The sequence below is a fragment of the Scleropages formosus genome, chromosome 3, assembly GCF_900964775.1.
Source record: "Scleropages formosus chromosome 3, fSclFor1.1, whole genome shotgun sequence".
Classification (NCBI taxonomy): Eukaryota; Metazoa; Chordata; class Actinopteri; order Osteoglossiformes; family Osteoglossidae; genus Scleropages; species Scleropages formosus.
In genome coordinates, this window is record NC_041808.1 from 24,538,275 (window position 1) to 24,561,984 (window position 23,710).

A 23,710-nucleotide genomic window follows, 5' to 3' on the forward strand; every position below is an offset into this window, starting at 1 on the left:
TGGTGGCCTCTACACCGCGTTAGAAATGGTTCTTGCAGCTGAATGCAAGCAATGCCACATATCAGGCCTTTTGAACAGAGTGAAAATCACTGACGTCTTTTAGATGCCTTTTTGCATTGCTGTTGCTGCTTACATAAAACTTTTATTAGAGGCGACAGGTGCCGTAGTGCTTGGAGCTTTCACTTGTCAGATAACCCCATTGTGCTGTGAAACCCTTGGTCAAGGTATTTACCCTGACCTGATACAGTTAAAAACTCCACAGCTGTAGAAATGAGTAAATCTGTGTAAGTCGCCTAACATTTTAAGTCACCTTGGGTACAGCTGTCAGCTAAACAATGGCTAGAAATTTAGATCATCTCTGAAATGGAGTGTAGAGTAGATAGGACTCAAATAAACCTGATTACTGAATTTTCCAAAGTACTTTACTGTTTTTCCATGTCTGAATAGTAGAACAAATTCTCAAACTATTTTTAACAGAAGTTATTGTAAACATTTAGCAAAATTGTTCCTGTTTTATATTGATGGTATGTTATTTCCCGCACTGTTTCCATTGGTTGCCAGGTCTTTTTCAGTGTCGCACATCTATTCTAATGATTTTCTCAGTCTCAGACTCAGCTTAATATATTTAATGCAAAATTCAAATGAATTTTTTTTGTCGTATACTTCATATCAGTGACAGTTTTGATTCTCCAGGACAGGGCATCAAAATATGTCAGTTTGTGATGCAAAATATCGCTGTGTATGTCTCTGAAAGCTGGGTCTGAAACCAAAAATCCTTTCACTCACTGCGTATGAAGGGAATCGCTATGATGTCACCATTTTTTTGTGTGATTCTTCCCAGTTGTTTTCTTGTCGCACCGGATCGTGGGGAAAATCCCAGTCTGTGTGAAACTACCATTTCTCTTATTCTGGGTGTGAACTGAGTGCCGTTTTACCAAAGCCAGTCAGGGTGAGATCATATTAAATACTTGGAAGTCGTTTGTTCCACTTTTAATATTAGTCAGTTTGAGGATCTGTAACTCTGTCAACTCGAAGCTTCGGAAAAATGTCCGACAATAAAAAAGTGAGGCTTGTGCAGAAAATTTTGCATTCACGCTTTAGAACATATCCAGGCTCTTAGGAAAGGGGGCATTGTAGCGTCCGTGGCATCTTTGAATATTAACACCGTTTTCTGCGTGCCCTCCTTGTTTCAGGTCTTTTTGTTGCAAAGAATTGCGCCTTTGCAACCCCTTGCTGTGTCCATGTCTGCTTCGCCTGTGGGAGCTGTCAAGAGCAGGTGTCCAACAGAGGATATAAACAAGACACTCACTTTTGGTTCAATACCAACTGCATGTCTGCAGGGACGTCTGCAGGGATGTCTGCGCATAACACCACTGTGTGTCTGAGGCCTTGCTTGGTGGGTTCTCTGACACTGCTGGTGGCTGAATAGGGCTGTATTTGTGTTTAGAAATAACTGAAAATGACACTATACTTTGAGAGAAGCATTGCTCCACTGAGGCGGACCATGCGACACCTTGCAAAGTGCTGCGTGTGACATGTGACATCCTGAGCCTGAACACAAATGTCCACCAGAGGGCGCCTAGAGACACAAATGGGTCTACAGGACTGTCACATTTTTGAAGGCAGTTCACAGTACGTATACAGTACATGGAAAAAAAACCACACGCTGTCTGAAACCGCTGGGACAAGCGGGGTCGTGGCGAGCCGGAGCCTAACCCAGCAACACAGGGTGCAAAGCTGAAGGGGGAGGGGCACACCAGGATGGCGCACCGATCTGTCACAAGGCACCCCGAGCAGGACTCGAACCCTGGACCCACCACAGAGCAGGCCCTGGCTAAACCCGCTGCGCCACCACACCCCCCTTCATGAAATAAATGTACCTTTATTTAAATGGCACGTATCGCAAGTAATAATGCCGAGACTAAGACAGAGTTCTTATCTCTGTAATTGGAGAGCAAACTGAAAATGTGACGGATGCGATCAAGACCCCGGCCCACCCCGTTGGCGAGTCAGCATGGGGTCCAGACCAAACCATCCGAGGGGGTTTTGTCCTACGCTCAGTCAGCACAGTCTTTGTGCTTTTGACCTCAGTCTTGGCCACGTACCACCTTGCCCTTCAGTTTTGTCCTTTGTTTTTTGATAAGACAGGAGGTAGTCATGCAAATGTAGAAGTGAAGTGTTGGAGGAGGGAAGGAGGAAGGTGATAAAGACTCTGGCGAATGTAAATTTGGCTGGAGGAGTTCTTGAAGGGGCCAGTGACTCAGAGTCCATTCTTTTTCTAATTTGCATTTAAAAGCTGGAAGACTTTTAGTCTCGTCTTTGCATGGGGGGTCTCTGCCTGTTGGTGATCGGAGACTTTTCAGATGGTGTGGAAATCATCAGTGGAGAAAATTGTATCAGTTTATCTCTCTTTTGTTTTTTAACTCGTTATGTGCTTATCACACCACAGAATTTCTTCCTGGCCTCTTGGCAGTTTTCCGTGTCAGTTTTCCCAAGGGCCCTGTTCCTTAGCAGCGCACAGATTGTTTTTTGTTTTTTTTTTTTTTTTCCTTCCAATTTTATTTTAAGGCCCTTGATGACTAAGCTTTGCCATTACTCGTGCTCAAATTGTCAAGTTACACATAGGCACTCAGTTTTTTTGTTCAGTCTTGGTTTTCTTCACATTTTTTCATTTCTGTTTGCATTGGAGCAAACGATACCTGTGTTTACTTCTGATGGTTTTTAAAATGCAGGTAAACAGAGTGAATGTTGGGCAAGCTTAACTGAACTGCCTTCCAGTGTTTGCAGCTCCAGTGCGCGGTTGACAAATATTGGTAAATTTAATAGTGGCAGAAATGAAGGGTGTGCTGTTACCGTGGAGACTACAGCCAGCTGAGATGAGAAGTAAGTTGAAAGTGGCCTGAAGATGGACACCCTGATCTGAATGGTGCATGCAGCACTGAGTAAAATGACAGACGTGACATCGATCAGTCGTTTGGAAATAGTTCTTATTCACTTTGCATTAAAATAAAGTACATTTGAGAGCGTGCCCTGTAGGCCCCAGTGAATCTGAAAGGATTACTATACTACTTGGAGAAAACTTTGTCCTACTAAACTTCAGAGAAAGTTTCAGTTGATTTTTCCCAGAAGTAACTTTTAATTTTCACGTCGTGAAATTTCCACAATTATTTTCTGGGTTTTCTTCAAAACGAGCTACTGCACTAGGTGCATCGTGATTACGATGCCAGACCATGCCCCCGCTGTCCTAATTAAAGGACACAAAATTTCCCAGGGTTGAAATATTAACGCGCTCGTTCTCTGCTCCGCCCACGTGCTTCTAGCCACGCCCAGTAACCTCGCGTTCAAGAAACTACGCCTTTGTTTTAAACCACGCCCCCTACGCCCAGTAAGCTTCACGTGCTCTTTCTTCGCAAGCTTCAAACGTTCGCTCGCAAGCCACGCCTCCATCTGCATGGAGGTGACGTAATGACGCGGCCACGCCCCTCAGTCCCGACGCTCTGTTTGGACGCGCCTCCACGGTGCCGCGCTTGGCTTTGTTTGTGTGCGCGTGTCGGGCTTCGCTGTACGGATCGGCGTGCGCAGTTACGCATTTTTTTTTTTTTATTTTTTTTTTTTAAAAAAAAAAAAAAAATTAAAAATTTAAATTCATCGTCGCTTCGTTTTTATAGCAGTTTTTATGAGTAGTGCAGAGAAATGGGGCGTGAGTGACAGCTGGTGCGGAGCTGAGCACTCCGTGCGTGCGCGTTCAGTGGGGACCAGCAGCGCAGCGGATCGCGGAGCTGCGTCTCCGGACTCTGCACCCTGACGCCTTTTTTAACGTTCGCAGAAGATGAATTTTATTTAACGTGTCCTTTTCCATTTAGGCTACGCGATACTGTAAGTAAGTGTATAGCTCCTCCGCTGTTTGAATCTGATATACAAAAAGAAATAATATAAATCATTAAATGTGTCCGGTACTCTCAGACCTGCCGCAGTGTTTCATTCATTCGTACAGTAAATAATGTATCTTTCTACAGCAGTGAGTACAGTACGATATTTCTGCACTCAGTCACGTGTGTTCACACACATCACATAATGGAGTAAATCGGCTCTCTGCTCAAAATCAAGGCCATTTTTAAGACGAGTGCTGTGTGTGTGATGTGGAAGAGACTTCTTCAGGATGAGTGAGCCGCCGAGATTGAGTGTTTGGAGCCTGTGACTGAAGGTTTCGTTACTGTGTGTGTGTGTGTGTGTGTGTGCGTGTGCGTGTCTAGGATTCACTGAAGTGCCCTGAGAAGATCATGTGGTTGAACCCGGCGGAGGTGCGGCTCCCCTGCGCTCTGTGGGCCACAGAAAGAGCCAACCCCTATTTTGTCCTTCAGAAGAGAAGGGGACCTAGAGACAGAGATGGAGGACTTGCAGGTAAGAGTTGCATCTGTACACAGATCTACTTTAAAATGTATCTGTCTATGTATTATATGTCCCATTAATGCTCACACTTGTGTGGTGGTTAGAACTGCTGCCTTTGGACCCAAAGGTCGCAGGTTCGATTCCCAGTTCTGGATGTAGTACCCTTGAGCAAGGTACCTACCCTGAATTGCCTCAGTAAAATTACTCCACTCTGTATACATGGGTAAATAACTGTAAGTAGGTTAACATTGTAAGTTGGAGAAAGTATCTGCTAAATGAATAAATGTAAATGTGGCGTAAGTGGGAAGGCCTTATAAAATATGCAGTGTACTTGGAGCAAAGTAGGGAAATTTGGGTAAATGCATATCAATTAAGGCTATTCATGCTTGGAGTTGCGAAAAAGCTTTGAGGCCTGTAAACGCCGAAACCAGAAAAACAAGTGGACTCCAACAGGAGATGAATGAACCCCCCTCGTGGCCATGTGACTCCCGAGTTTATTCATTGGGGGGGTGTTTCGCACTTGATCACTTTCACTTGTAACTTTTTAGCTTTAACTTTTTTCATTTACCTGATGATTTTCTCTGAAGCGACTTAAATGTTACACTGCCTACAATTATTTACCCATTTATGCAGCTCTGTAATTTTACTGGAGCAATTTAGGGTAAGTACCTTGCTCAAGGGTACTACAGCTGGAGATAGGATTCGAACCTGCAACTTTTGGGTCTAAAGGCAGCAGCCATAATGCTAAAGCTCGTGAGTAGTGTTTGGATGATACTGACGCATCACGCGAACATGGAATCCTGTCATTTCTTACAAGGATCGCATTTCACTGCCGTTCTTCATCTTCAGCCTGTGCTTTACTTTTTTAAAATATATGTACTTTTGAGTTCTGTCTTGGTGCAAAGATAGGTAGAGAGCAGCTGTTAGCTTTCGAAAACCCCTTTACTTTTCAGAATATTCCTATTCCTCCAGCTGCAGTGAATAGATCCAAATGAAGTGTCATATGGGCATTTTTTTTTTCCAACGTGACTTGGTGGTTGCTGAGAGCCCTGGCTTACGAACACCGAAAACACAGTGCCGCGATGGACAGGATCTGGATACAAAAAGTACAATACATGTCACTGACTGAAATTCACTTCATTTAGTTCCTTTATGCTCTTTACCACAGTAATGCACTAATACACGTAAGGATATCTTCTTCCTCATATTGAAACACAAGGATACAAGCCATGGACGGAATTAAGGCTCTTGACAAGCTACCATGTCACTCCAACAGGTTGTTTAGTACAACAAAAGCAGGCAGCTGTCCATGTTGCCGTAGCATTTTAAATATTTTGCGTCTAGAGCAGAAGCTTTTCTCCAAAGCGACTTCCAACGAACTCTAGCGTTGTGAGCCCACACACCTTATTCACCGTGGTGACTTACACTGCTACATACACTACTTACACTGGGTCACTCATCTATACATCAGCAGAAATGATTCAGTTAGACAAAGCTTTTCTCAAAAGTGACTTACAGGGTTACACTACTTACCCTTTTATATAGCAGGGTAATTTTTTACAGTCTATATGTGGGATACATATCTTGGTCGAGGGAGGTGGGATTTGAACCCGGGTCCTCGGTGCAAGGTGGCAGTTCTAACTACTCCGCCACATGGATTCAGCCTGTTAACTCTTGCAGGGATGAACACCCACAAATATCCGGCAGCGTGCTTTCGATTCAGCCTTGTGGGTGAGAAGGGCCACTTGGAGTGTCTCTTGATGCCACTGCGATGACAGTGTTCACCGGGCTCCATGGGACAAGCTGTAAAGTTCCCGTTCTGCTGGTTTCAGTCTGTGAGGGAAGTGGTTGTGGGTGTTAGTCAGAACTGCGTTTGACTAAAACCAATACTGAAGTCATCCTACGTTCCCTGATATTTCAAAACATATCTCATGATTGATTATCGCTCAACATTTCAAACGTGGGATCAATGGAAGCGCCGAAATACCAGCATTGAGCAACAGTTTGCAAACTTCCCTGCCCTCCTTTAGAGCTTCTCCGTATTGTCTTGTTCGGTAGGGTGGGCTTCATACCTTTGAACCCAGCTTTCGTGGAGGTGGTGCGTGCGTGCGAGAGAGAGAGAATGAACAGACACGCACCACCTACCCTGAGACTAAAACCACTTGTCCTGAGGGTGATTGCGGCAAACCGGAGCCTAACCTAGCAACACAGGGCGTAAGGCCGGAGGGGAAGGGGACACACCCAGGACGGGATGCCAGTCTGTCTCAAGGCACCCCAAGCGGGACTCGAACCCCAGACCCACAGGAGAGCAGGACCTGGTCAAACCCGTTGCGCCACCGTCTCCCCACAACCTGATCAGTTAAATTTTAAAATTGTAACGCCCATTTTTGCAGCAAATTGCCAGATAAGCATATTGCAAAGCGAATGAAATATTAAGACTAAATTGCCACAGCTTCGACACGGCGCCTCAGTGCAAATCGGAACAGGAGGAAGGTCATATTGGGTGTCGCATTGGTTTGTAACGTATTCAAACTTTTGCTTCATGCACTTCCACCTTCATTTGAGTTTTGCTTCCCGTTTGGTCCCAGGGAGGTGCAAAGTTAGTGACTTCTTGAAAACTACGCTGAGGATGATGTATCTGAAAGCAGCAATTTTGAAACGGTTTGCTTAGCGCTGCTGGGTCGCTGTAGCCATAAACACCGTGCCGAGCTGCCGGGGGTCCTCTGCCCAGAGAGCTCGCTGTGCTCGAAACGGGGTAACCTTAGAGCACGGAATATGCTATTGAGGACACTGATAACAGCGTCCGTACCTGTAGGGGGTGGGCAGACAGGTGGGAATGGGCGCGTGAGAAACGGCCCGGCGCCGGGTTTTTAATGCGTCTGAGCCGACAAAGATCCCCTTTATGCTCGTCTCGTTTGTGCACAAAAATAGTAAGCAAGAGCTGTCTGATTTGGCAAATTGCGACTCCAATAGAGCATATTTTGCTCTTGTTTATGAGCCAAAGAAAATTTGTTGTCCACAGTGACTTCTCTGCTCATTTGGAGGTTTTAAGTGACATTTGATAATAGCCTTTTTCATGAAACTGCAGACTTCCCTTTGTTTTCTTTAAAAAAAAAAATTTTTATGACCATGTTCTTAGTCAGTATACTGTACATTTACCTTCATTCATTTAACTGACACTTTTTTTTTCTCCAAAGCGATGTACACTGTTTAGGTACTTACAGTTATTATAGTCACAAGCTTATAATTATGTACCCATTCATACAGCTGGGTGATTTTACTGGAGCAACGGGTATTACACTGGGTAAGTACCTTGCTCAAGGGTACTACAGCTGGCGGTGGGGATCGAACCCGCAGCCGTCGGGTCCAAAGGCAGTAGCTGTCCCTAATATATTTAGATACTTATGAGCATATAAATATATAAGTACATAAAATGATGCTGTTACTGCAGAGGTGGGGTAAGATGTGTGGCGCTTTGGTTCTTGTGCAAGTTAAGCTGTTCCAGATTCTGACTACATACAGAAGGCAGCATGTAGTATGCGGTTGATATGTGTTCTGCGATTGTTTCTTTCAACGAGGCTTTTAACCTGGAATGAGTCGGCAAAGTATGCAGCTGTATGAATGGATAAGGTTTAAAAGAAAGCTAATGTGGTGTAAGTGTTAAATGCCCCCATCCAGCTCCAACGCTAAAAATAATGTGTGTGCAGAAGCCTCCCGTAGGCAGGTCATGGTGCGCGTTTAAGTCGCACCTGAACGTTCTGCGGCGTCTTTCACATCCCACAATATATTTCACTCTCAATTTCACACAATGGAGAAATCTTTTTACGCTTAATATTTTTTAGCCGTTTGTTTTCAGTTCTAAGAAAATGAGACGTTCGGCTGAACACGCTTTAAGACTTGGCCTGGGTCCCTGTAAAGAACGAGCACTTATTTCTCCGTTTCATCATCTAGGAAATAACATTGTTGAATGAGCGACCATCCTTGTCAAAGTCTCGCAAGTTTTCAGTGGACTTGCATGGTATGCATGTTGTGGCTACAGTGAGATTTCACAAAAGGCAAAGTGGTCTAGAACATTTAAAAAAATCCAGCCGTCGTTCTAAGCTGAACGTCCGTGAGCTTGGTTCGTCATCACACGGATGATGTGCGACAGACGGGTCGAACTGGACGGGGAGGTCGGCGCTGAGGATGTTCTCCTTAGCTATGCACAGAAGTGTTCTGTCTGGTCACGATGACTGAGCTTTGGGAACAGGACGGCGTGTGACAACAAATGCTCCTCTGCCGGGTTACGAAATCACTCTCCGAATTGACCTTCCAGACATTCGGCTAAGTACTCGATAAGAGGCCTTTGTTCCGTGTTGTGCTGCTCCTGCTTGCTGCTGCTGTGTTTCTGTTCTTGATCGTTTGGTAAATGGCTTCGTGCTCTACTTGGGCATCCGGAAACATCTCCTCAGGAGGAGACCGGTTTCTCCGGAGGGAAAATGAACATATTGTCCTTTCAGGAATAAACTGAACACATCACCCTTAACAATTTACTTTAACAAGCATAATTTTAGCAGCCCCAAGTCTTAGTTTTAATATCTGTGCTCTTGTGTACTGGACTGTGCTTTTAATTTCTTCCGCAGGCTTGCTGATTGGAACCCTTGATGCAGTGCTGGCCTCCGGTGCCCGCGTTGCTCCTTACAGGATCCTCTACCAGTCGCCGGACTCCCTGACCTGCTGGACAGTGGCACATGGTGGGTAGGGCTGTGCCCTTCACCGTACTAGAGTTCGTACGGGTCCTGGAAGAAATGGAAAGTCGTGGAAATAAATATGGCAAAACCGTGTGCTTAAATGTGCTTGAAAATAAATGGAAAAAGGTGCTGAAATGTCATGGAAAGTATTGTACTTTTTGAATATACTTTATATACCTTCAATTAAAAAAAAATACACGTTATGGACTTGTGCCACATTTTGGTACTCACCAAATCGAATGTTACTCATGATGGTTATTGTTCACTTGACTCAGAGTGGATAATTTTGGTGTTGACAAACCATCGGTAATTTAAAATGGACATATTACAGTTCATAGAATTTGTGTGGCATTTTGTTCTGGATATTCAGTACTGGAGTGCTTATAAACCCTGTATTACCACCCTGCTGAGAAGTGATCGCTCAAACGTCACGCTGAACCTCATACAAACTTCATGATTTTGTGGCTGTAATTGCAGAAGTGATTATGTTCCTTTGGCTATTTCTTGTCTTGCACAAGCAATCTGGAGGCTGCTGTCCAGGCCTGTATTTTGTGACCTTGATCTATTAAGGTATATTTGCTCAGATTGTCACACATTTAGTCTGCCCCATGTAGTCTTCCAAAGCCAGTCTCATGATGTTCCTCATGTTCTATTGTGGATCTGTCATGCTGCTGAAGTCCATTTGTTTTTGCCCCAGCATGGTCCCTGCCCCCCATAGTGAGAAAGGAGAAGGTATGATCTCAGAGGGCAAACAACCACCTACAGCCATTAGCACCTTTCTTTTTTCAGCTTCATGCAAGGAGTGCAGTACTTACCCTGGTGCCTGTAGCCCCACATGCTGACCCTAACAGTGGACACGTGGTGGCCGTGGCCCCAGCACACTGACCCTTCAATGATCTGTTGCTTCCTTCAGGCGCATCCTACGGTGAGATCACAAAGCATTGGGAGTGGCTGGAGCACAACCTGTTGGAGACTCTCTCCACCTTTGAGAACGGGAGAGATATGAACACATTTGTCAGGGTCAAGATCCAGGTGAGAATCAGGAGCTGGGCTTCAATTGCTTCAAGAGCCAAGGTTTTAAGTGTTACTTCAAGAAGTGGCGAAGGTGATAGAGCTTCTACTTCAGTCCTAAACAAGGTTCATCCATCTGCTCTCTGCATAATGAGTGAGGAAAATCCTTGTTAGACTTTTCTACATTTTATATAAGAAAGAGTCAGCAGATAGTGCGTGATAAATATCACTCTCAGCTATTGCTTTTCTCAAAAAAATGTCATGGTTTCACTGCAAAGCCATTGCTGTGTCCAAGGTGGCATACACCTTGACACTGCTCATTTTTAACAAGTGTAACTCAAGTTATCAAGTGCATTGTTCAAAGTTTCTACATCAAAGTCCCTCCTGTAATATTCAAATTTGTGACTTTCAAGTCCATGTTCTTACTTGTGAGCTTCCTGCTCCATCCGTGAAGACTGTTCTCTTCTCCTCATAGGGTGTGTTGGCAGAATCTAGCCAGAATTGTGGCGTTAGGGAAGACGGCGACACGGACAAGTTCAAAGAGGCCACCTCTCAATTCCACAGGCTGTTTGATATGCCTGAGGAGGAGAAGTTGGTCAGCTATTACTCCTGCAGCTACTGGAACAGCAAGGTGCCTCGACAGGGCTGGCTCTACCTCAGTATCAACCACCTGTGCTTCTACTCATTCCTGCTTCGTAAAGAGGGTAAGGTGCTTTGTTTGAGATTAGGGATGCAATCTGTGGTCTGCAAAAAAAATGAACAGCATGGATTTTAAGGTAACAATGAAGTGATGTGGAGCTAAATATCCTCTGCGTCAAAAGCTGTCAATGCTGGTTTGTAGCATTGGAGTTGATGTACAACTGCTGCCTACATTGATAATGTAGCCGATTTAATATAATAAACAGCAAATGTTAACTTGACTTTTGCACTCTGACTGTTTTGGATATTTAATATTTTTAAAATAACACACCCTTTTTCAGATGAAATGGTGATCCAGTGGGCGGACATTACTCAGCTGGAGAGGAATGCTACAGTGATTCTACCAGACAGCATTAAAGTCAGCACCAGGGCCAAGGAGTACATCTTCTCCTTCTTCCTCAACATCAATGAAACCTTCAAGCTCATGAAGCAGTTGGCCAACATTGCCATGAGTCAGCTGCTGGACAACAAGACCTTTGAGCAGGACCTCTCACTACCTGAACTGAAGAGCAAAATGCCTAAGAAAGTCCCTGCGCTCAAAAGGCAAGCCTTTTAACTTGAATATGTTTTTCGTACAGTGTCCATTATAAATCGTGTGGTTAAATGTTCCTTTACCTTCTTTGTTTGAATCCTCTTCTTCTGCTCCATTTAACTAATGTATTGCGTGTCACTGACCCATACTTGTGACAAGTGGAACCCAGCATAATTTGCTTCATCATCAAGGAATGTCTTGGGGGAGAAAAAAAACAGTTCAGACTAAATGCGTAACTCAAGTCTTGCCTTTTTAATTTTTCTCAAGCATTACATCACATGCCACATGGAAGATGGCAGAAAGGTCTAAATCCAAATGGGACCATCCCTCTTAATGCCTCTTCACCCTTTGTTTTGGCACAGGGACCTGGATGCCAGGGCAAAGAGTGAGCGATACAGATCCCTTTTCAGGCTGCCCAAGGACGAGAAGCTGGACGGGCACACGGACTGCACCCTGTGGACACCCTTCAGCAAGAAACACGTTGTGGGCCAGCTCTTTGTGTCCAAGAATTACATCTGCTTCTCTAGCAAGGAGGAGGCTCAGTGTAGTCTTGTCATCCCTCTGAGGGAGGTGAGCACACAATCCTGTTACAGCAGGGTCTTTGGGTCAGGAGCAGTGGTGTGAAAATTTCACAGTGGCATTTTAAAGACTATTACAGAGATGCAGCTTTGGTGTTTCTTAATGAGAGTTTACAAGCATTTCTGGGACAGCAGTATAGTCTCACTGCTAAGTGGTCAGAAAACTGCACTTGCATCCAAACTTACTGCTTGAAATTTCATTCATCGTGGACACAGGGTGTTTAAAATCCTGGAAGGTACCTAAAATTGTTCTAAAATATTCAGCTGAGTGCACTGGATAGTTTTAAACTACGTATAAGCTATTGTGATTATTGTTGCTTAGAGGGTAGATTTATTCTGTTATGATTTTAAATACTTTGGAGTGAGTGGTTCCATTTATGTAATCCATGAATACTAATTAGATGAGCCTGACAGCAGTAGATGGTTTAGCTAACCCAGGTTGATGCTGTCAGGTTTTTCCATTATACTTCTATATGTTATACTATCGGAGAGTCCTAAGGCATTGTGTAGCTTTCTGTGCAAACTGCATTAATGGATGCAACAACAAAAATGTGCATGATTTAATTCATTCAGCAACTAGCAGAGATTATAATCAAGGAACATTCCTTGCATTGTTAGATTGGAAGGAATCAAGGATTTACCACTTTATACAGCAAGGTATTCTTACTCTGTCAATTCATGGTCAACACCTTTCTCCAGGGCACTACAGCAGGAGTGAGCATTGAAACTTATGTTTTTGCACTTGCCTCTAACCACTGTAATGTGCTATAATGGCTTGTACATGGTGATTAGTAATGACAAAGCGTCATTTAGAAGCAGTTTGAAAAGTTGTATTTTATGCAAAAGTTTAATTCTGACCACTTTTTCTCGTGTTGCTGCATAGGATATTCATCATGCTCCGTTTTTGTCATCTTCTGTGTTTCTCTCTCTTTTGACATCTTCTAGGTGACTGTTGTAGAGAAGGCAGACAGCTCTAGTGTCCTTCCCAGCCCCTTGTCTATCAGCACCAAGAACAGGATGACCTTCCTCTTCGCCTACCTCAAAGACCAGGACTTCCTTCTTCGGAGAATCTCTGGCTTTCTGCAGGAAACGGCTTCCCGAAACTGCTACGAAGAAGATATGGCTGAGAGTTTCAGCTCTTCGGACGAGGAGGTGCGTTGAGCCTGTGATTCATCGTTTCTCACGTAACGCAACATTCTGGAGAAACCTGCCAAAATTCCTAGCTTTTAAAAAGAGTGTCTGTAGGCTGCATAATTGTGAATAGAACTGTGACAAGCAATCTAAATGTACTGAGTTGTACCCCAGCCACTAGTGGGTTTTTGTGTAGATGAGGAGAAAGTTCGAACCTCCTCCTCCAAATGGCAGACCCCAGGCTGTAACATGCTTCCCTCCCCAGGTGTATTCCTGGCAGAGCAGCCTGCCCTCCTGCAGCTCAGAGCCAGAAAGCGAGCGGCATCTGTACAACACCAGCATGCCCACGGCCGTACAGCCCCTCATGGCCGTGTACCGCCGGAGATCCCCAGAGGAGTTCAGCCCGAAGCTGGTAAATATTTAGAGCCAGCTCTTGCTGGATGGAATTTCAGAGACAATCCCCTGGGAAGTTTACTTTTCACTAGGCAGTGATTTCTGTTCTTCTTTTCAGTCTTTATTCGCTTTGGCTCACTTATCACTTTTGCGTGCCTTTAGTGCCCTTTCAGTTTTAAATGAACTCTGACAGGAGTCAATTTGACCATGCAGGGACTACATCTACTCTCTCAAATGATTTACCACCATCAGGTTTACGCTGTTCCATGTGCCAAACGTCTACTGCCGTAAAGTTGTTCACCTTTACTGAACATCTTCACATTTTGAGATTCTGATGGCACTCTACTTCTCCACAAAGTAGGAGTTAACGCAACCTGCTTTATCTGTCTTCTAGGCCAAGGAGATCCTGAAGGAGAAGGCTTGGAGGAATCACTTTGCAGAATATGGCCATGGTGTTTGCATGTACCGCACAGAGAAGACCAAGGAGCTGGTACTCAAGGGAATCCCAGACAGCATGAGGGGCGAGCTCTGGCTGCTTTTCTCTGGTGAGCTTCAAACACCGAGGGTCTTCTCGAGCTACAGAACATTAGCAGAGTTTAAGGACAAAGAATTGTAATCTGATGGCTGCTGTTCCACAAGATGTTCTCTTTGAAGAAAGGTGGTTACCTGGAATTGCTCCAACAGAAATGGAAGATGGTCATTCTGTCTGCATGTGTACTCTGACGTGCTAAGAGCTGCAGTTGTCATGCTGACCTTGACAGTGCTCAATCTGTGCAGGTGCCATCAATGAGATGGCCACCCACCCAGGCTACTATGAGGAGCTGGTGATGAAGTCCATGGGGAGGTGCAGCCTAGCTACAGAGGAGATTGAGCGCGACCTGCACCGCTCCCTGCCAGAGCACCCAGCCTTCCAGAATGAGATGGGCATGGGCGCTCTGAGGAGGGTGCTTACTGCCTATGCTTTCCGCAACCCCAGCATCGGCTACTGCCAGGTGGGTGAAGCTCTACAACCTCGATCCAGCTGCACACCCTTTCCTGCAAGCATACTGTGGCAAGGAGAATAGTTGAGGCCTAATATGGCTCTCTTCCTGTTTTTTGTGAACAGGCTATGAACATCGTGACCTCTGTGATGTTGCTATATGCGAAGGAAGAGGAGGCCTTCTGGCTGCTGGTGGCCTTGTGTGAGAGAATGCTTCCAGACTACTACAACACCAGGGTTGTGGGTCAGTGTTCCTTCTCATGCTCTCATTTGGCACCACGTGGAGATACACTTATAAGAGCTATGTGTCTACAAATTCATTCCACTGGCACCTCTTGATGGACCTCATGTGTGATCTATTTTAATCTTTGGAAATGATGAAAATTTTATGGTGTTCCCTCTATGTGAAATGTGAAGGTGCACTGGTGGACCAGGGTGTCTTTGAGGAGCTAGCCCGGGAGCATGTACCCCAGCTGTACGACTGCATGCAGGACCTGGGCGTCATCACCACCATCTCACTTTCCTGGTTCCTCACACTCTTCCTTAGCGTTATGCCTTTTGAGAGTGCTGTTGTGGTGGTTGACTGCTTCTTCTATGAAGGAGTCAAGGTCATCTTCCAGCTGGCCCTGTCTGTGGTGGACGCCAATGTGGATAAGCTTCTTAAGTGCAAGGATGACGGAGAGGCCATGACAGTTCTGGGCAGGTGGGTGCTGGAGAGATTAAGAAGTAGCGTTTGTAACACAATTTTACAGTATAAATCTCTCCAGTGAGGAAAACCTCAAACATACACATAAATCAAACATCTGAGAGGTTTGATTGAATAATTCAGTCTATGCAGCACATGTATTAGGTCAAATCAAGGTAAAGGCCTTATGACTGTACACCAGCAGTAGGCCTGATTTTCATTTACTCCTTCAATCATAACACCCAATAATTTTAACCCGTTTTGCGATGGTAGCCGTGAGCAGTGTTTAACTGCTACAAAAATCTGCAGCTGAACTTTGTGTAAAAATTGAGAAAAGTGATCAAGGGGCATAAAAAAAAGCTATGAGAAGGTGAAAAAATAATGTAAAATAACTTGCTGCATGATGGACACTTTTTTTTTTTTTTTTTAGCAATAAGTATATAGAGTGTGAAGGAGGGTACTTCGAAAAGTCCTCAACCCTGAGGAACCTTCAGATGCATGCATAGTCTTAACTGTTTGATCAGCCCACAAGTTTAAATGTCAGGTCAACAATGCATGCTTCAAGCTTAAACGGGCCTCAGTTTCTTATACTTGATTAAAATTGTTTGGTGTGAAGTTTTGGCTTTGTGTGTTTTAGGTACCTCGACAGCATCTGCAATAGAGACAGCACATTGCCACCAATGCCACACCTGCATTCCCTTTTGATTGATGACAAGGAATCATACCCAGAAGTGGACATCTTCAAGCTGGTTCACAGCTCCTACGAGGTACCAGACAACACGAAGATGCTCGTTATTGTGAATTATTTAACATGTTTTAGTACAAGGTGACCGACAAGGATTTTTTCCCCCCCAAGATTCTTAATGGTCTCATGGTTACTTGTTGAGCAGCATGATAGCATATGCTAACTTGTATGAAAGACTTCAGCTGCTTTTCATTATCTAACAATTTTCTATACATCTATTTTAGATCTAAACTCAAACTTTCTAAGAACATGTTGATCTTTGAAGATATTTATTTTAAAGCATTTGTCAGAGTGAGAAGCGAATGGTTCTTTGCAGAAATTGCTTATGTTCCGGCGTTGGATGTTTCTGCAGAAATTTGGTGCCATCAGCGCAGACACTATCGAACAGATGCGCTTCAAACTGAAGCTGAGAGTGATTCAGACCATTGAGGATACCACAAAACGCAATGTGGTAAAGTATTATCCCGTCATGAACTATCTATTTAGATAAATAGGACGTATTTACCCTTCTTGCATTTCTGTCCCTAGGTGCGGACCGTTCTGAACGAAACCGCCTTCAGCACCGAGCAAGTGGAGGAACTCTATGGCCTGTTCAAGGTGAGTGACTATAGAGGACGCTGGCATGCTCCAGGCCCACAGCCTTCTGCTTGGTGGATAACTAACTTGGTGAAGAGGTACTGTGGGGTCCTTTTGTTGATGAACACCAATCTGCACTATGCTTTCTCAGTCAATATGAGAACCATGCATACATGTTTTATGAAAGTAACATTGTGCAGATATGTCTTATTGGAAATGCTTCTATTTGCCTGAGTAAGAGCACTTCACTGATGAAGATTACATGTATAAAATTAGCAGTTTCTGCAGTGAGTATGTATTGTATGCTGCTGTTATGGAAGCCCCACACACACACACACTGTCTGAAACTGCTTGTCCCATGGGGGGTCGCGGGGAGCCGGAGCCCAACCTGGCAACACAGGGCGTAAGGCCGGAGGGGGAGGGGACACACCCAGGACGGGACGCCAGTCCGTCGCAAGGTACCCTAAGCAGGATCCAAACCCTAGACCTGCCGTAGAGCAGGACCCAGCCAAACCCGCTGCGCCACTGCAACCCCCCACGTTATGGAAACCCGGCTATACTAATCCTCAAGCTGTGTGACTTTGTGGTTCAACCGCAGGCGGAACACCTCACCAGCTGCTACTGGGGTGGCAGCAGCAGCCCCATGGAGCGGCACGACCCCAGTCTACCCTACATGGATCAGTATCGCATCGATCTGGAGCAGTTCAAGGGCCTCTTCAGTCTTTTTCCCTGGGCTGGTGGAGACCACTCAGACACCCTGGCCCTGCGTTTCTTCCGGCACCTAGACCGGAATGGAGACAACCTCATCAACTTCCGGGAGTTCATCATTGGACTGAGTACGTTCTCGGGACCCCACCGTGTCATTTTGTCTACTAGTACCAAGATGTTAAGTTAGACTGCAATGAGGGAATGTCAAACTTCAAATCCAAAATTTCATTCCAAAGCCTGGAAGCATACGGTGTGAGGTAGGTTACACCCTGGCCAAGATGGCAGTGCATACCCAAATAATTATGAAGTTTATAATGTAATTGATTTAGTAGTTTGTTTTACCAAAGCATTTTTTTTTTTTTTAATATACAGTGGTGTGCTCTACTGGAATAATTCATGCTAAGGAACCTCCATGTTGTTCACTTAAATCCTTTGAACGATATATAAATGAGTAGAGCTGAAAGAGCTTTATCTGCTTTTATTGATTTGGTGAATATATGATAAACTGGGCTCCCTGGCAATCAGTTCTTTCATGAAATATGCAGCATGTGGCATAGCGGTTAGAGTTGCTGTCTTGCTCTTGACTCAGGTTTAAATCACACCTCCTGCTACAGTACCCTTCATCAAGGTATTTACCCTGAATTGATACACTCAGAATTACCTGGCTGAATCACTGGGCAAAAAAATTGTTCACTAGCGTTGAATAAGTCTCCTTACTTTGCTGGCTGAAACTCAAGCAAGCACTGCAGCGTATGAATGCGACAATTTACCGTAATAATGGGAAATGTATAGGAGGAATTGAGATGGGGAGGAAGAGGAAATGAAAATTTTGTAGATGTAATAAATGTAAACTTTGATCCCTGAGTATTTTCAAAGTATGAGGAAGGTAATTCGGCATTAACAGCCCACCTGCCTACAACGTGTGACGTCGTTACAAGTGCAGCGCATCCATATATGAGGAAGCGGTCTGATGGCCGGATTGTCACGTACTTTCTGCATAGGTGTGCTCTGTCACGGAGACCTGACAGACAAACTGAGGCTGCTCTATAAGCTCCATGTTTGGCCTGGTAAGTGAACCCTAACTACATACCCTGTGTACATATAGTTCTTGTGCCCTTCAAATGTCAGTGGATGTCCAGAAGAAGAAAAAAGTCATTATTTCATGCAGGAAGGTCGAGCCTTGGTGTGTGTGTGTGTTTGGGAGAAACATGTGCGATACAGATCATGAAATGTGGCAGAGTTTGTGGGTGTGTCGGTACCCTCCTCACTCTTCTGTGAACTTCAGAGGTGACAGATGTCCAGGATGAACCGGACTCTGCATTTGAAGCCACGCAGTACTTTTTTGAGGACTTCACGGCCGAGAGCTCACGTGGTTGGTTCGGTAATTGCGGATTTCCCTCCCATTTCTGTTGTCATAAACCAGGTTTGATTGCCATGGACCTATATCTTTAATTGTTCTTGTCTTTCAGGGCTTGACTCAGGGCCAAGAAAGGAGAAAGATGATGGTTTTGTGAGAGTTACCTTTAAGACTGAGAGAGGTATGCATCACTGTTTTATTTGGGTTATTTAACCGATACATTTCTATCAAAAAAATTGACATCGATAATACATCGATAGCTACTTGTTGAGTTATTCATGCAGCTGGGTAACATTTACCGTATCCATTTAGGGTAAGTGCTTTGATCAAGCGTAGCACAGCATTAGTTGGGATTCAAACCTGCGTCATGTGGAGAGCCGTTCAACTGAGGTTGTGATTATCCACACAAGTTTAATGTGCCCGATCTGTTCTTCGAGGGAAGACTCCATGGATGCTTGCTGTATTTCTGTAGTATAGGTCTGCTGTATAACTGTTGCAAATATATAATGGTTAAGTGCAGCATATTCAGCTTCAGAGGTGAATTCTTCATTTCGTCCAACAACAACATCAACAGTTTTTCTGATATGTGTAAGATCCTGTGCCACTGTGATGCCACAATAATATAAAACTGAAGACTGGTTGTAGTGAAACTTACTTTCTCCAACTTAGTGAAGAGGATGCAGACTCCTGACTGGCAGACGTTCTTAAGGCAGTGTCACCAGGAGGCCAGCTGGGTGCCGGAGAACAGAAAAGAGCTGCCCAAACTGAACCAGGTGAGGTCTCTGCATTTGTTTAGGGATGCAGAACTGGAAGGAATCGAATGAAATAACTTTCAGCGTTTAATATTTAATAAATTAACATTTCATGCTTGCATATGACTTGAAATATTGACAGTTATGGTGCTTAAAACATTTTGACTTCTAGCAAAATAGCACGTAACATTCTGGAATGACTGGTTGTCTGACCAGAAACCACCACCACCCTAAATTTGTCTAGTCATATGAGGATGAACTATACACCTGCTTGATTTGCTGGATAGCTCATTGTTTGGTTGTGTCTTCCACCAGGCCCAGTTCATTGAGCTGTGCAAGACACTGTACAACATGTTCAGCGAGGACCCCAGGGAGCAGGAGCTGTACCATGCCGCAGCCACAGTCACCAGCCTTCTGCTGGAGATGGGTGAGGTGGGGAAGCTATTCTGCAACCCCACTGGCATGAACATGGGGGTCACTGAAGAGGGCAGTGTTGGTCTTGGGGAGCAGGGCTTCCTGCGCCTGCAGACTAATGGTGGGGACACTCGCGCTGAAGGGTTGACGGGCGAGGACAAACAGCAACCCTTCGCTGCTCTGGAGGAGGTCACGCTGGAGGACTCGCTTCCGTTGGGGGGCTGCCTGGACTCGGCCGAGTTCTTCCCGGACAAAGGGCACGGAGACGATGTCTCCGTGTCGTCCTACTCGGTGCTGAGCTCAGGCTCCCACACCGAGCTGGATGACAGAGACCGGCTGCGCTGCGAGGAGATCGCCGAGGACACGGTTCTGGTGCGCAGCAGCCACTTCGGTGACAGCCTTCCTAACCCTGACTGCCTCGACAAGGACTGGACCATTAGCTTCGATCAGCTGCTGGCGTCTGTGCTCACCGAAGCCGCCTTGGTGCACTACTTTGAGAAACCCGTGGATATGGCTGCCCGACTCGCCATGGCCAAGGGCATGCGCAAGCTGGGGTCCTTCCTGTCTTCCACCGAATACGAAGCGGCCCCTCCGCCAGGCTCGCCGGGCCTCTCCGAGAGCACGTGAGGAGCTGTAATGTTCTCGCTCCAGGCCATCTGTGTAAGAATTTGTTCCGTATGACTTGAATTCATATAGAGACTGTTTCAGGGGTGCATTCGCCTCTTCTGTCACAGATGTGAAACTTAAAAAGGCTGCCGCTCTACTTCAAATTTTACATAGAGAAATACTTGACCAAGGTCTTTTCATACCAAGACAGATAGTAATGTACCAAAAGTATTTACCATACACACAACATTATATTAAACTGACAGACCTACTTATGTAATACTTCATATTAAGTATAACCTGTCTGATCATCTAATGCAATATACTGTATGCTACTGTTGTAACTTAAACTTAATGTCTCTTCAGCAAGGGCAAAAATAAGGTCAAAGTTCCATAAGTGATTGCACATCATGTATGATCCTTCAGCTGTAGTGTTCCACTGTTCTAAAACTTGAGCACAGAGACACTTTAATTTGCTTTTTGGTATTTCTCTAGCTCCAGAGTCGCTTTTCATTTTTCCTCGGTGTCTATTTATAAAAGTTGTGCATAATATTTTAATTAAAGATTTCAGAACTGAAATTGAATTGGGAACATGAAATGCTTTTCATTGCTCGTACAGTTCTGTTAATGTATAACATTGCCTGGACAGACTTCTACATATATGTGTTAAATCCAAACAAATGCTGTGTTCTAAAAGCAATTCCTTCTCCAACTTTAAACATTTAACACTGAATATTTTCAGAAGTTGAATCCCTAAAATCTGAGACAAATTTGTAAAAACTAATTCATTTTATATTAATTCATCATCTTTAATTGCCTATGCTCCTGCAGCTCTGGTCCAGGAAATGGCACAATAAGCCGCAGAGACTCAAACTTCGGAACTCCAAGTCGGGGGCGATAATTACGTGATCTTTGTGTCCCTATTCTTTTAGCAGCAGCTTTTCTCCAAAGCAACTCCCAGTGAACACTATGCAGTGGTATAGGCCCACGCCTTATTCGCCCAAGGTGACTTGCGATGCGTCACTCGCACGCAAACGTGGGGAGAACATGCGAACTCCACCCAGACTGAGCAGGGATCGAACCCACGTCCTCTCGCGTGACCCAGGTGCAATGCCACTTTACCACTATGATTTAAGAGGTCTGCCTCCTTTTTGCTACACCTCATAGAAACATTTATCCAAAGCCATGTACAATGCTTACTAAGATGAAAGATGATTAAAAAGATGAATACGATACACTAAACTCCCTGCAGTCATTCACCCATCTATATATCGGAAAAATTCAGCACGCGCGCGCATTACAGGCCGAGCGGGGATGAAACCTACGAAGCGCAGGCTAAACTCTGGGACAAACCAGAGCTATCAGCTGCTCCACCATGCTGCTTTTAGAAACAAGTATGGCACATTGATTATCTCCGTAACATTGTATCACTACACAGTTTACATTATGTATAATGAATGAATGCTTTGATTCTACTTAAGATTCATGCGCAAAGTCATTTAAGCAGTATGTGGTACAGTATTAATCTTTAGTTTCCGCCTTTGTTCAAGACGACAGCTGCAACCACCAAAGTACGCAACCTCTACCCAGTGTGTTGTAATGCACAGTAGGACCACAAAGGGGCAGCACTTCCACTATGGACTGTCTTGCAGATCAATTAGTTTCAGGCTTATTATTACCAGAACAGCTGTAGTAACCCCTGGTCCAGTGACAACAGTGAGCACTCATGGGTAACGTGCATTTTAACTTAACAAAAACATAACAAACTTTAAATTACTGTCCATTATTAGACAATAGGACATAAAATGTTGCTCATAAAAACCACAGCTTTTGCATAAGTTTTGAGTGGAATCCACACTCCAAAGATGTGTGTGTGACCGTGAATGAATGAATGAATGCTTCATGCCCCAAGCCTCCAGCATAAGCTAGGGACCACCCCCAACATTGCACTGCACAACAAGCTATTGATAATAGATTGATTCTGTTGTTCTTTTGTTGCTGTAATTTATTGAATCCATCACCCACACACATTTCTTTATTGTACAATGCTTCAAGGAAGTACTTTCAAATGTGCCATATCAATATTATACCAGTACCAACATACCAACCAACCAGCCTCACCAAGCAAATCTCAAGTACTGTAATTGCTTGTAACATTTGCAACCCCGCTCTGATACTTTCACTGGTCAAGAATAATTTGTATTAAAAGAATAGTAAATGAAATCGCACAGAGCGATGTGTAATGATACTGCCTTTCAAGGGATTTCCATGCATTTCATCACCAAGTTCCAGTGTCGATAAGGATGACATGGCCACGGGATTCTGCTCTGTTTGCCTGGTATGACATCACTGCAGCACATATTTTGAGTTTAAATGTCTGGTCTCCTAAAGGATTTCTCCAAAGTGAGAGCTGACAGTTTGTTGTGAATTTTATGGTGCAAACTACATTAGCTCGTAAGCTGGAATGCGCATAAAGGAGCCTTTGTTAAATCTGTATACAGTTTATGTTGGACAACCCACACAGGACCAGACTGTTGGTTCCAGGGAGAGGTACAGATATGTCAAAAACAAAGGACATGACTTAAATAGCTGATCTTGCTCTCCTACAAAATTAGGAAAATGTATCCACAGCAAAAAGATACAATCAACATTAGAGTGCAATAAATAATCAAATTCACAGATCACTGCATATCTAGACTGAAATGCAGCTTTTTTAAGGGTAGTGATATAAATACAATATCTGCAGTATCACATTCAATTACATATGGAGATTAAATAACATAACTGAACCCTCTAGCCCTCAAGGCTACAATGAATGACTAGGTGTTCACTAACAACCCTCTAGTAGAACACCACAATAAAATACTCAGAACTTTGAGTGTTTTTAAATGATCCGAGTCAGTGTTTAAACAGTTCTTCTAAAACATTTAGAATCAGAATCAGAATCAGAACGAGCTTTATTGCCAAGTATGTTCGCACATACAAGGAATTTGTCTTGGTGACAGGAACTACCACAGCACAGACAGAATGACAATGACAAGACACAGATGAGAAGCTAGAGTATGTGAGCAAGGGATAAAAAATATTTAAAAATATAAAGTACCGAATATACAAAAAATAGTACAAAAATAGTCGCTAGATACAAATGCAAGGGAGTGTAAGAGAAATGTGATAAATAGTTATAAATATAAATAGCATTATGTATTGCACGGTTTACTCTCTAGGGGAGAGATTTAGGTGTTCATGAGGTAGATGGCCTGAGGAAAGAAACTTTTCTTATGCCTGGCTGTCCTGGTGCACAGTGCTCTGTAGCGCCGGCCAGATGGCAAGGGTTCGAAGAGGAAGTGGCCTGGATGTGAGGGGTCTAGAATGATTTTGCTCGCCCTTTTACTGACTCTGGACGAGTGCAGTTCTTGGAGAGCTGG

General features: G+C 44.2%; 1 protein-coding gene across 3 annotated transcripts; it reads left to right on the forward strand.

Annotated features, from left to right (window-relative positions):
* The first annotated feature begins 3,512 nt into the window (after positions 1 to 3,512).
* On the forward strand, positions 3,513 to 20,848 carry LOC108936726 (TBC1 domain family member 9-like). Of its 3 annotated transcripts, none has more exons than XM_029250623.1 (22): positions 3,513 to 3,880; positions 4,254 to 4,401; positions 9,012 to 9,122; positions 10,033 to 10,151; positions 10,606 to 10,834; positions 11,111 to 11,372; positions 11,724 to 11,931; positions 12,885 to 13,091; positions 13,336 to 13,482; positions 13,858 to 14,008; positions 14,241 to 14,455; positions 14,569 to 14,686; positions 14,860 to 15,145; positions 15,765 to 15,894; positions 16,225 to 16,323; positions 16,401 to 16,469; positions 17,047 to 17,284; positions 18,158 to 18,223; positions 18,442 to 18,537; positions 18,626 to 18,694; positions 19,183 to 19,286; positions 19,581 to 20,848. In XM_029250623.1, the coding sequence occupies exons 2-22, from the start codon at positions 4,281 to 4,283 to the stop codon at positions 20,304 to 20,306; spliced, it is 3,771 nt and encodes a 1,256-aa protein (XP_029106456.1). In that variant the 5' UTR covers positions 3,513 to 3,880; positions 4,254 to 4,280; the 3' UTR covers positions 20,307 to 20,848. The 3 variants fall into 3 exon arrangements, with proteins under 3 accessions (XP_029106456.1, XP_018611782.1, XP_018611783.1); XM_018756266.2 differs by having other exon boundaries at positions 3,513 to 3,876; XM_018756267.2 differs by having other exon boundaries at positions 3,513 to 3,876; positions 18,442 to 18,528.
* The last annotated feature ends 2,862 nt before the right edge of the window (positions 20,849 to 23,710 follow it).